This window comes from Hirundo rustica, chromosome 8 (genome assembly GCF_015227805.2).
Source record: "Hirundo rustica isolate bHirRus1 chromosome 8, bHirRus1.pri.v3, whole genome shotgun sequence".
In the NCBI taxonomy this organism is placed as follows: Eukaryota; Metazoa; Chordata; class Aves; order Passeriformes; family Hirundinidae; genus Hirundo; species Hirundo rustica.
The window spans coordinates 32513980-32527854 of record NC_053457.1 but is presented as its reverse complement, the minus strand read 5'-3'; the positions used below and the strand labels follow the sequence as shown (position 1 = coordinate 32527854).

Below are 13875 nucleotides of genomic sequence, written 5' to 3'. Positions count from 1 at the left end.
TGGGAGGGGCGGGGCGAGGAGCGGTGACAGTGGCCCGCGGCCGCATCCGCCTCTTATCCGCGGGCCCCGGCACCGGCAGCACCTCCGGCACCGGCAGCACCTCCGGCACCTCTAGCACCTCCAGCAGCACCAGGTACGGCCCGTCCGGCCCTCGGGGGCCATTCCTGCCTCTCTCCGGGCCACCGTGCCTCGGTTCCGTCCCGCCGCAGCCGGCGCTGTCGGCAAGGCCCCGGGAGCGCTGTCGCTGTGCGGGGAGCGGGGGAGGTGATAGCCTGTCCCCTCCTCTGTGACTGTGTCAGCCCCGCTCGGCGATGCCACATCCTTGCCTCTGCAGTGTCTTTGACCGTGGCCTTGGCGGGGAGATGGCGAGGGTCTGGTGTTTCACCACTGGGGTTTTTTTGGTTTGTTTGGTTTTTTTTTTTTTATTTTTTTTTTTTTTTATTTTTTTTTTCTGGAGGAAAGAAGGCTCAAAGGGAACCTTATTCCTTTCTACAACTCCCTGAAAGGAGACTGTAGGGATCGGGCTCTTCTCCTGGGTAACAAGTGACAGGACGAGAGGAAACGGGCTCAAGCTGTGCCAGGGGAGGTTCAGGTTGGACATCAGGAGGAAATTCTTCACTCAAAGGGTCATTTGACATTGGCAGAGTGGTGGTGGAGTCCCCATCCCTGCAGGTGTCCAAGGAAGGACTGGATGTGGCACTCAGTGCTCTGGGCTGGGGACAAGGTGGGGATTGGGCACAAGGCTGGACTCGGTGATCTCAGAGGTCTTCTCCAGCCTCAGTGATTCTGTGATCCTGCAATTCTTGTCTGCCAGCCCAAGCCCAGAGCTGTTCCTGCTGGGGTCTGCAGAGGTAGCTTGGCATGGCCACACTGATGTCGCCCCTGCTTGTCCCCTTGAGGGTTCACCCCTTTGACTCAGCTGGTAGAGGCTGCAGTGTGGCACAGAATCCTCTCTGCTCTAGCAACATTAATCTGAATGTTTTCATGTGTTTGACAATATCCCCCATTTACCTTGGGGTGTTTTTCAGTGTCAGGTGCATAAAACCATTCAATTTACGTGTGCAGTCTGCAGACTCCTGTCTGGATGATCTTGCTCAACAGCTGAGCAAAGCTGTTCAAGTGTTTTACAGCTGTGTTTTGAGTGGTTTTTCTATTCTGATGCAAGACCTCTTCCAGTTGGTGTAATTCCCTGGCTTCTGATTCCTGTAATGCCTGCTGCAGTGCATGATCGTATTTCTCACAGTTGGTAATGAGTTTATTTCATTTTGTTTGCTTGGGGGTTTTTTCCTTATTATGCTCCTTCTCTTTCATGAAATTTCTGTTCACCTTGTGTTGCTTATCATCAACCCCAAATTTTCCCCCTCCTTTCAACTCCAGATTCATCTGTAATTCTCAGCTTTACTCAGCTCTTCTCCATGTAATCTTCCACACCTTGGCTAAAGTGATGTGGCCTCACTAACACAGTTTGCAGGGCAATTCCCTTCATGGAGGAAAAAGCCCTTTTAAAAAAAATGATTCAGATTTTCTAATACGCAAGAAGTAAAAAAAGAACCTCAAATGGGGGATCTGTGATCCTTCATGCAGAGAGGTACCTCTGATACAGGGCAGATAAGAGTTTAACTTCTTTGTACCTTTCATTTCAGGAATGTCTGGAAAATCTCCAAAATATAGAAGCTTGTGATAGGATTAGCTGCTCTGCCATGGAGGTGTGCCAGGGGCCAGGATGTCACAGACCAGTTACATTTTAGGGGTTGAGCAGGTTGAAATTTTGAGTCATCAAAATTTTTTCTTGCATAGAGAAGTATTTGTCTTTTTTGTTTGCGAAATCCTTGGGTAACAATCTTGAAAAGTATTAACACAAAGGGCTAAACTTTAACAGCTGGAAACATGCCCAGAGTTGTGCAGCATTCATCTCTTGCTGGAATGGAGGATACTGACTCTTCCTGAACACTTGGATTTTGGTAGATGGAGAAAAAAAATCTTGGCTTTGGTTAGAAGTGAGGAGCAGCAAAGTAATACCTGAGGAGTCTGCTGAAAGAAATGCCTCTCTGTTCAAGGCAACACATTCAGGGTGTGGATTTTTTCCAAAATAAATCAGGGATAAATCCATGACTTAATGCTTCTGTCTTCTGCAAGCAGCCCGAAATAACAGCACCCTTGTGTAAGCCATCCTTGCATCCTCCTGTTGGTATTTAATTCCTGTATTTTGGGTAGGTTTTGCAGTCTGCTCCTGTTTGCAGTGTCCAGGCTGCTCAGCTCTTCACTTTGCTGTGAGTGTGTTACAGGGACACTGCATTTGATAAACAAAGCACTTGTTGTGATCTGTGATCCTTCTTTGGGGTTTAATCCTTTTGCCAGTTTGTAAGAAACCTGATCTTTGGGAACTCTTGGCTCACTGCTGTGGGAAGAGCTTCCTCAAATAGCTTTTCAAGTGCCAACTCATGTCCTCTTTTCTGGGAAGTATCTTTATATTGACTGAGGTGCAAGCATGGAGAAGAAATCAAAGTGCATTTGCCTGATGAAATCCTACCCTCAGGTTATCCCTAAATGGTGAAAGTACAAGGTTATGTATTCAGGGGAAATTGCTGGGAAAATCCAGAGTGCTCTAAATGATCATTAATAACTTACATACTCTTACTTTCCATCTCTTTTTTGATCACAGAATCCCAGGATGTTTTGGCTTGGAAGGGACGTTAAAGCTCATCCAGTGCCATGGGCAGGGAGACCTTCCAGGCTTGCTCCAAGCCCCATCCAGCTTGGCCTTGGACACTTCCAGGGATAGCCAGTATCATGGAAGTTTGTGGCATTTGTCTGATGACAACCTGCTAGAAAATGGGCATTTCAATAGAACAAGAAATTTGAGGAACTTAACTTTCGTACTGTAGTTTATATTAGTAAATCAGAATTTAAGGTACAGTGAAAAAGGAACACTTACAGGAAAAATGATGTAACTAGCTCCTAGACTTGCTGAGTCACACAGCTTGGTTTTCTTTCTGTTTCTGTAAGTGTAGAGAATAGAAAAAAATAACTTGTTTGATGCTAATCCCACATTAATTTATACTTCATATAAGCTTTCTTGGCTGAATTACAAAATAGTTGAGGAACCTGTAATCCTGGCAGCAAAACCACTTCAATCGTGTCAGACATTTCTTCTGAAGTGTTCTTAGTGCTAATTATTAACTTTCTTTCTTTTTTCCCCTCCAGATCTGTATCAGATTTCCTGAAGTCCATCATGCTTTCCAAGCTCACCCGCTCCCAGAACCTTGCTGTTCTCTGCCGAGGCCTTCATTCCTCACTGAGCTCTGCTACCTCAGTTGCTCCTAAAAAAACCATTCAGGGGCCTCCCTCTTCCGACTTCATCTTCGAACGTGAGGCGAAATATGGTGCCCACAACTATCACCCACTGCCTGTTGCTCTGGAAAGGGGAAAAGGTATTTTATTTAGCTTTTTCCTGGAGGTTTTAGGTGAGGTGTGTCTGGGTAGGTGAATGAGATCATGGCGGAATGATTTTGACCTGATCGATTTCTGAACCTTTGTTGTTGTTTTGTATTTTTTTTTTTTTTTGATGGGATTGAGATCATTGATGAAATAAAGCCAGCTAACTGTAGATTAGAGAGCTGGATCATTACGCATTAGGGCACCTGAAAAAATTGTGGTGTGTCTAAAGTGATTTCAAGTGTTGATAATTTCCAGAATAACTCAGGAAGAAAATTTTCAAGCGACTTAATTTCTTCTGTTACCTTGTGTGCAGAGGTTTAACGTTAATGTGAATATGAAAAGGTGCATTGGAGCCCTATCTAAGTCCTTGTAGGCTGTTCATGTATTATCACTTAATTTAAATTTACTCTGGTCTTAAATTACGTTTGAGGAGCCATTTTTTTGTTTTGTGTCTTCTTTTATTTTGTGTACTGACCACAGATTTGTTTTCCCAGGTGTTTACGTCTGGGATGTTGAAGGTAGAAAGTATTTTGACTTCCTGAGTGCTTACAGTGCAGTCAACCAAGGCCACTGTCACCCCAAAATCGTGGATGCTCTGAAAGCCCAGTCTGAAAAACTGACCCTGACATCCAGGGCATTCTACAACGATGTCCTTGGGGAATATGAGGAGCTGGTCACCAAAATGTTCAATTATAACAAAGTTCTTCCGATGAACACAGGTAAAGAAACATTTTGTTTCCATTTTAGTTCCTCCCTCTGAGATTCAAGTTGTGTAACATTTTCTGCTGCACTGACGGCCTGTTTCATTGTAAGACTGATAATGGTGCTGCTTTGTGTTGTAGGAGTGGAAGCTGGAGAAACTGCCTGTAAACTGGCACGGAAATGGGCCTACACTGTGAAAGGAATCCCAAAGTACAAAGCTAAAATCATTTTTGCAGGTATGTAAAGTGTGTGTTATGAGTTGAGGATCTGGGCACTGGGTTACTGGGAGGCAGCCAGGGAAAGCACATCCAGTCCTCCATGCTCTTTTAATCACTCTTAGTTCAGTATTTTTATTCCTGAGCTGTTGTTCCCGCATAGCTTTTTTTGTGGATTAATTCCTCAGATTGGTGTCACACCTCTCACAGATTGCACAACAGTGTTTGTCGGGGGCTTACCCCAACATTGAGGTGGTTTCAGGGTCCTTGCTCCCCTGCACAGCTCTGAGCCGAGCCGAAGGAAGAGACGGAGTTCTCAGGTTTAGATTTTTCAAGGTTGCATACTTCGTTTATTGTTTCTTATCTTACAATTTTCTCAGAGTCCGACAAGATGTTCGCAGCTGCATGGACTACTCACGTCTCCCCCTGAGCTGGGCTGTCCTTATCTTTTATACTAATTGCTACGTATTTCTTGTTTACTATTTCTTACCAATGTCTATCACTATTACTAAAAAGGTCATCTTTACTTTGACCCAATCCTCACTAACTACTTTGTGCCACGTCAATGCAGCAATGGAGTGAGGGAAGGAGAAGGAAGAAGAAGGAGACAACGCCCCAGATTCTCCATCTTGTCCCCATTCACTTCAATGCTAAGAACCTAAAACTACTATTTTCTCATTCTGTGATAAGCTAAACTACTATTTTTCACAGTCTTGTGGCCTGTAAACCTTCTCTCAGTGTAGGAAGTTTTTCCCATGGACTGAGATCAAAGCCAGTGTCTCTCTGAGCTCTGGGCTGGGGTCCCAGACCCCCCTGCCCAGGTCCCTGACCCTCCAGGGCAACCAAAGGAATGCCCTGGACTCCAACAAGTGTTAAGCTGCTCTCTTGGCTTCCCCAGCCAGGGCTTTTGTCCTGCATTCTCCAGGTGTTCCAGAAATTGGCATTAACCCAGTAAAGGCACACTGGAGCCTGGATCATACGATGAAAGTAAAAGCAGTGTTGCTGAAGTAAATAATGAACCCTGATTCTCTCTTGGGATATTTCCTCCCTTTACCTGCCTGCCCTGCTTGGCTCTGTAACAGGGAGAAGTTAGCAGGTCCTGAAGAGACTTCTGATTTTTTTAAACAAAAAAATCTTATATTTAACATTCTTTGGTTACAGGTCAAAGCAACTTTGTCAATACTAATTTTGTTTAATGGTTCTGTGTTTTAGAAAACCTTCCAGAACAAAGATTACTATTTAAATACTGACCTTTTTTTTGTAGCTGCAAATACTATTTTTAGCTTTCGGTACATAGAGTAGCCATAAATGTCATTAGGCAGCATTTAGAAATTGTAGTGCATACTTGAATTTTGCTTTTTTGGTTTCTGGAAATGAATGGAGATTTTTTTACCTTTTTTTTTTATGTCTTCTGGGAATTTTTTTAAAAAAATATTTCTTTTCTCTTCTCTTTTCTCATTTAATTTTCCTCTTCAGACAACTTAGTAGGTGTTTTCTCATTTTGATAAAGGGGATGTGTTCCCCTATTTTGGGAGAAGAAAGCTCTTTTGGATAGCTGAGAAATGACTTTGAACATAATTTTAAAAAGAACTTGACACAGACTGCTGCATAGCGAGCTGGGAAGGCTCTGAACCCTTAATCTTCTTTAGTCTTATTAGCACCTTATTATTGATTAGTGAGAGTCTCTTGTTTTAAGTGAATATTAAAATCAGGATATGATTATCTTGGTAATGGACATGTCAGCTCCTGGACATTTTAACTGATGTTTCTGAGTAAAATAGTGCAAATCACAATATTTTTAGATATCTAAATAAGTTCTTCTGGAACTTTGAAATGCACAGAAATATATTTCCTGATTTGGGCTTACTGACAGCTTTATTTTTAGGACTTAAATTATTAATGGTGTTTATTTTCCCACTTACATTTTTGAAGTAATAATTGCATGAAAGCTGAATGTTAACAATAAAAAGATGGTTTTGGAGTTATCTTCAATTTTCCAGACTACTAATGGAACTTAAAGAAATTATTTTGTGCACTTGTCAGGTTTTAGAATATAATTTTCTTTTGGTTTTTGATATAGCAACAGAGTGTATTTATGGCATCAATACAAAATAGTAACAATTAGGTGGAGGATGTTAATATCTTGTTAAATAACCCTTAAAATGCATCACCAAGTGGAATGTGTGATGTCCTTTAAAGTGTTCTGGATCTTGGTCAGTTTTGTATGAATTTCCCCCTTTTTTTTTCCAGCTGGCAACTTCTGGGGCAGGACAATGTCTGCCATCTCCAGTTCTACTGACCCATCCAGCTATGATGGCTTTGGACCCTTCATGCCAGGATTTGAACTGATCCCATACAATGATCTACCAGCCCTTGAGGTATTTGGCAATTTTTGTTCTCTTGTATGAAGTCATTTTACAACGTCTCTTTGGTAAATAGCGAGGAAAATCAGAAGTTTCTACTTTGAAACGTGTGCTTTGACATGAAGATATGTGTAAGTAGATGTATGTAAAGAATGTGTTGGTTATAATTATGTATAGGAAATGTGGGTAAATTCTGCTTTGGCTTTGATTTTCAGTTGTGCTTTAGGATGTGAGAGGAAAACTACGTGACCTGTTTGATTTCTCAGCCACCTGGTCTAGTGGAAATGTCCCTGCTCCTGGCAGGAAGTGGGATGGGATGAGCTTTAAGGTCCCTTCTCACCTAAACCATCCTGTGGTTCTATGATTAGAATTCACTGCAGTTGCAAATATTTATTTCCAGTTTCACAGCATCCTTAAAACCGTGCCAGGCTTCTGTTTCATGAGTGAAACAGCACTCTGGCATGGTTTTAAACCTCCTGAAATGCCAGTGATTCCCAGTATTTCCTGTGTTTTCTGAAATTAATCCTGTAAACAGCTGTTAAAGCTGTTGGGAAAGGGTGACCTTGATTAGGTACCATTTCTGTGAGTAAAAACCTCTGTACCTGTTGGGTCTGCTTCATACAAGTGAGTGGGCTTTGGAGATTGAGGGATTATAGGAGAGAGCTGCTTTTCTCCTTGGAGCTGAGTTAGGAGACAAAGGGCTCTCTGGGTTATAGCTGCAGTGCGGAAAAGCTTGTTCAGGTTGGAATCTACATCGGGCTGCCCACGGTGAAAGGCCTGCAAGCATTTAATGCCTTCATTAGAGCTGAATTCATTCAGTTCCTGGGGAAATGCTGAGAAAAGCTGTAGTAAATTCATGCTGAGAATCGTTAGATCTCATTTGCCTTGTGGACTTCTAAAGCTTTTTGAACTTGATAGTGCAGGAATGTACCTGTGGACTTTGTTTCAAGGTAAAATGTTCTGGAAGGGCTCCATCCTTTTTTTGTTTAAGGGAAGAGTTGAGCAATTGTTTGTATTGTATGGGGTAATATGAAACTGAGGATATTTCTGAGGTGATTTATGAACTGATCTGATAAACTCCTTGTCTGGGTTTGCAGTCTGCAAGGTTTGTAACTTCCCAAGCAAGCACAGCAGGTGATTTCACACTGCCAGCAGTGACACAGCCTTGGAACTGAAGTGGCACTCAGAGAGAGCTGCCTGACAGGAATGCAGGTCTCATCCTTTGAGGAAGATGACCAGGGCTAGAATCAGGTTCTGCTACATGTATTTTCTGTATTTGACCTGAGTAAAAGCTTTTTCTTTCTGTCTCTCCTCTGCCTACGCCCAACGTTGCAGCGGGCCCTTCAAGACCCCAACGTGGCAGCTTTCATGGTGGAGCCAATTCAAGGGGAAGCAGGTGTGATTGTTCCTGACAAAGGCTATCTCACGGGAGTGAGGGACCTCTGCACAAAACACAACGTGAGAATTCACTGTAACATTAAACATTAAACACCTAACACTACTCAGTGTTCACTGGTGTAACTTGTAAGGTCACCCTTCCATGCAAGGTGTAGAACTATATATGCTATTTAATAATTGCCTTTTCTTTCAGTGCAATAACGCAGTGATACCTCCTGTGTTTCCTGGTAATATCACACTAAAAAGTACTTCTTAGCAGTGCACATTTTTCACTGTTTCTTACGAATGTCACTGAATTAAGTTTCTAATTAATATTCTTCTTTATTTTATATTAATTTAACTTCTAATTTCTTTTCCACATTGTAAGTTTCCTATTACCGTGGCTATCCAGGACCTTTGTTGCTGATGTGCATAACTGCTACCAAGAACCAGTAACAATAACAGGTCACAGAATGAAACACTGAGGAAAACGGTTATCAGTGACCTCTGATTTAAAAATCAGTGGTCTGTGTTCCAATAGAATTCAGATTTCTAATCTGTAAGTGTTACTCATAATTCTTTTCATATTTTCAAAGGAAGACATTGACTTATTATTAAAAAAGTTGTCTTCATTATTGCTGTGACACCCCACAAAAAATATGTATTGTTGGAATTGGGTTAGGAATGAGAGTGAAAGTAATTCCCTGTTCTGTTTGGATTTTTCCTCTCTTTAAAGGTTCTGTTTATTGCTGATGAAATACAGACTGGTTTAGCCAGAACAGGGAAAATGCTGGCTGTTGACCATGAAAATGTGAGACCTGATATAATTCTTCTTGGAAAGGCCCTTTCTGGTGGCTTATACCCTGTGAGTACCAAAGAAATACCAATAATTTAAGGTAATATCAAATGACTCAAACATTTGTTGAATAATATTTTTTTTCCTTAGCCATCAACACTGAAAATCTGCCAGTTGGAAGAACAATAAATCTGATCTTTGTTGTACTTGGAAATTGTTGTTTGCAAGATTATATGATTTATGACCAGACAGTCCAACTTGAGAGAGACATAATAAAATAATGGAATACCTAATACTACCTTTATAGCTGAACAACTGGCATTATTTCATTTGTCTGGCATGCCTGCATGGCTGATTTTTATCCTCTTGGAGTGACTTAAATTCCTGCTGATTAGGCTGGAAATTACAATGCCTTGAACTATTTTGGCCAACTGACAGGATTTCTGAGTTGTTAAACCAAGTATTGAAGCTTAAACTCTTGAAATAATATTCAGTTTGGAGAAACTCCCCTCAGCTGTGATTGAAATTTGTGTTACCACTATAGCTAAGTGTATTTAAGGGATTAATTATAGGATTGTCAGATCTAGCTGGGAATGTAAATGTAAATTATCACCATAGGCTGGAAATTTCCTGAGCTCTGAGGGAAAGTTTGCTTTATATTAAAGATTCCTGTTCTAAATACGTGAATTTGCTGCCTTTCCCATTTTAGGTGTCAGCAGTGCTGTGTGATGATGAAGTTATGCTGACCATTAAACCTGGTGAACATGGATCCACATATGGAGGAAATCCCTTAGCTTGCCGTGTGGCAATGGCAGCACTGGAGGTTTGTGTGTGGGGACAGAGATCTGGAATCCAAATTAAAAAGGGTCTCATGATCTTTGCTTAAATAAATGATACTATTTTTTATGCTATGAGTAGAAATCTAGCTTTAAGTAAGAATGGTAGGTTGGTAAATTGGAAAATCTGTAGCTCCTAAAACAAATTTTAGATTTTTTGTTGGAAATGTGCCCCACTTCCTGTGTTGTTATGATCTTAATGTCTTAAAATAAGATTTCTCTAGGGGAAGCTTCAAAGCAATTATGTAGATTTGGTCAAATACCTTCAGTAATTTCTTGGAGACATTTTGAAATTGGCTTATTTTACTATATCACCAGCAGCTGCTGCTCTGTGATCTTGAGAGCAGGTATGGATCTCAAACAGAAACTACAGTGTCCTGTCCAGAAGGTGCAATTCAATTGTTTTGTGATTGCTTAATTGACCACATTGATGCAGGTCACACAGAAAACCTCATCACTACCCAGTACTCAGACTTGGACAGATTAAGAGCCTTCAGAGGTTTACTGTTCACTTGCAAATCCCAGCAAACAAAGAGCAGTTAATTCAGAATAAAATGTCAAAGACATTCTTGTTTCTTGAATGAGTCAAGGCTCAATACCAACCTGCTGGGACACTGTGGCTGCAACAGCTTTTGTGTCTCAGCAGGGTCAGTGTCATTATCCATCCTTCCCCATGGTACATAAAACAAATGCAGTGCCCTTCAGCTGACTGTAGATCTGACTTCTCTTTAGGTAATTGAAGAGGAAAATCTGGCAAAAAATGCAGAAATAATGGGTAATCTGCTAAGAAGTGAGCTCATGAAGACTCCATCTAATATTGTAACTGCTGTAAGAGGAAAAGGGCTCTTAAATGCAATCGTAATTCGGGAAACCAAAGGTGAGGAAATAAAATCAACTGCACAAATACAGCATGGAGTATTTTTCAGTTTACATTGTAGGTAGGTGATGGCATGTAGGCATGATGTTTATGTTCACGACATGGCTATAGTGCTGTAGTGCCCATTGAAAATTGAGTAAGTTACTGTGTGCCATTAAAAACAGGGGGTTTTAACTAAGAAAAACTGAACAATTGTTTTTAGATTATTTTGAACTCTTTTATGACTTGATAATGTTCAAATCTGATGGTGAATCTGCCTCCCAACAAATACCTTTATCTCTAATCTTTGGAAGAAAACTGTCCACATCTGGAACACCGGTTCCTGCCAGATTATGGGAGCATTGGCTGGGATTGGTTGTTTTCAGAAGAGTTAGAAGAGTACAGTGAATACAGAAGGGTACAAAGAAGAAAAAAGTTAATGGTGGAGAATAAATTTCTAGGGAGTAACACCTTGAATTACATCAGAAATCTGAATATCAAGGTACTTGATCAAGGCTTAAAGTGCTGCAGGAAGGTGGTGTCACTTTGCACGATGACGCGCTGAAATCCGCTGGATTACATAAACATAACCTTGTCTGAAGTCCTGTCCACGTGTTCCCTTACTTCCTCTTCACGTGGCCCCCCTTTTAAAATTTATTTTAAAGTCCAACTGAGTGCCAGACAAGCAGTGAGCTGTGAAGGAGCAGAACTGGATGTGCTGAGGCCAAGGGCAGCCCTGGAGCAGCGTCGCTCTGTGCGGATTCCGCAGAGCCGCTCCCAGTGACCTGTCCCTTTGTGAGCACCTCTCTGGCAGCTGGCAAATAGCCCCATGTGTGCTGCAGTTGTGGCACCTCTTGTCCTCGGTGTCCTGTTTGATGTTGTCCCTCCCTCCCGTTGCAGACTACGATGCCTGGAAGGTGTGTCTGCGGCTGCGCGACAACGGGCTCCTGGCCAAGCCCACGCACGGCGACATCATCCGCCTGGCCCCGCCACTGGTCATCAAGGAGGACGAAATCAGAGAGTCCATCGAAATCATTCACAAAACCATCCTGTCCTTCTGAAAACAGGGCTCTTACACTCCTGGCTGCTGCCTGCTCCAAGGGGGTGTGTTGAAACGCGTGTGTTGAAGGCCTGCTCTTGAAGCAAGCATCTCTCATTCCTTTTGTCTAAGAGGGCTTGCTATTAAAATGTAGCTGTGTCTTTAAATTATAATGGCTCTGTAGAAAATACAGAATGATTTTGAAGACTTTCCAGTCTTGGAACACTTGGAAATAAAGTTCTGTACGTACTGAACAGCTAAATTGGAATACTTGAGGGGAGATACCTATAGAAATCTGCTTAATTGTAAGTCTTGGCCAAAGCTTAAAGTGTGATTTATATGTATATAACTTTAGGTTGCCTTGCACTCTCATATCACTCTCCAAAACATGGCATTTGGCAATTTTTGCCTCTCAGCAAGATGTCTGTAGAATGGAAGCACTTACCATTGTGGGTGAATTTGTGTTTTTCACGTGCAGCTTGAAAAAAAAATTCTTATGCTGAAGGTTTGACAAACTGGGTGTTACGCTGGTGAACCCGAGAAGCATCGAGCTGTGTTTGTGTGTACAATATTTTGATTGTATGACAAGAGATGCTGTTTTCAAGCCTGGTCTCAGTGTTTGGCTTTGCAATCTTGTAAAATAGATCTGAACGTTTAGATCTGTTTTTACTGTTACAAAACTTTCTATCATCTGGATGGCTATATTAAAACATGTTTTGCATTTAAAAAAAATACGTTGATGTGCAATGAAAATACTCTGAGTCTTCAAAAAAGAGCAAATCTCGTAGAAACGTGAAGTTTTAATTTTTGTTAGCTGAACTAAACCCTGATTAATTACACAGTGCAAAATGTTCCCTTTGCTGAGCATAGGGGTTAAATACAGTCACATGCTCATACTGTGAAATGGTAAAAAATCCTTTGGGATTTGGAAGGCACCTTAGTTCATGGCAGTGACCCAGTGTGGTGGTTGGAGGGACAGAACATTTTCCCTTCCTTCCTTTGGGTGAGACAGAAACACCTGTGTCCTGGTTTAGGGCAAATTTTGGGAGGAAACCTCCAAATGGGATTCCTCTAGAAACTAAATTTAAGTGGCCCCTCTCCTAACTGGTTCAGGAAAAAAAATTCCTTTGAGAAAAATGGGAAAAGCTGTTTATTCAACAAGCAAAGCGTTCACAAGCATTTAAAAAATATGAGTAACATTAAACAATAAAACCTCTTGTCGTCCTGAAGAGAGATGGCAACATTGAGAGAGTCCATGCTGTGGATGCAGCTCAGCTCACCCAGTCCCTTGTCATTGACTGTGGCACTGGAAAATGCTGTCCTGGGCCTGGTGGGCTGCAGGTGTGAAAACTGGATGTTTTCTGGGTTTTCAGTCCAGAAGAGGGTTAAACAGCTCCGAGAAAAAGGAAACAGTTCAGGGAACTTCTCTGCCTCAGCTAGCAAAAACTCACTAAAAAGCGAAAGAGCTCTCTCTCGCTGTCTGTCCATATACAGCCCAGTCCAGGAGCACGATGTGGAGGAGCGAGTGCAGTTTCTGACAACAGAGCCCGCGTTTCTTCTTTCTGTCGTTCCACTCTCGGAACCGGTCTGAAAGGTGCAGAACTTATTTCTGGGCTAAACAGACGAATGAGGATACAAACATCATAAAGCCAGCCCGGGACAATGTGTCAGCTGTGGGTGAAGTCAGACTGAGCTCCGTTTGAAAAGCCTCCTCGCTGTACGGGAAGTTTGACGTTTCTGAAAGCTGGGCTTATGTCACCCGATGGGAAAGGAGGGGAATACCCGAGAGAAACCACCGGGTAAACAGCTCTTGCTGGAGACCTTTCAGAGGTCCAAAAGGTAAACCTCCAAAACCCTTGGCGGCACAAAAATTTACTTTGTTTAGAGTTATAAGGCTGGCAAGGACGAGGGGCACGCTCAGGACAGTTTCCCTGCCCCAGCTTTGCCTCTCTTTGTCCAATTGCCAAAAGGGACTGCAAGCAGGAGGTTCCAGTCTGTGTTTTATTTTTAGTGCTTCCCTGTCCTCACTGACAGCAAATTCCCTGCCACGTGTGTTCGTCATGCTGCCGTTGTGCCCCTCAAGCCACAGAGCATTGTTTTCCTAAAGTTTGTAGTTGGTGTTGTTTCGGTTCTTACTCTTTTTTTGGTTAAAATTGTATTTTTTTTCTCGAGAGGTGCTGTTTCCACGAGCCCTTGCTGTCTGCAATTCCCTGCTCCCCCATGCCCTCAATAATGCTGGGAAGAGCCTCTCAA

At 42.1% G+C, this 13875-nt stretch overlaps 1 protein-coding gene across 1 annotated transcript; it reads left to right on the top strand.

Annotated features, from left to right (window-relative positions):
• On the top strand, nt 1-12369 carry OAT (ornithine aminotransferase). Its single transcript, XM_040071207.2, has 10 exons — nt 1-133; nt 3205-3431; nt 3933-4157; nt 4281-4376; nt 6606-6733; nt 8054-8176; nt 8832-8960; nt 9601-9714; nt 10460-10604; nt 11484-12369. Exons 2-10 carry the CDS (start codon nt 3233-3235, stop codon nt 11642-11644), a joined length of 1320 nt encoding a protein of 439 aa, XP_039927141.1. The 5' UTR covers nt 1-133; nt 3205-3232; the 3' UTR covers nt 11645-12369.
• Nucleotides 12370-13875: the final 1506 nt, after the last annotated feature.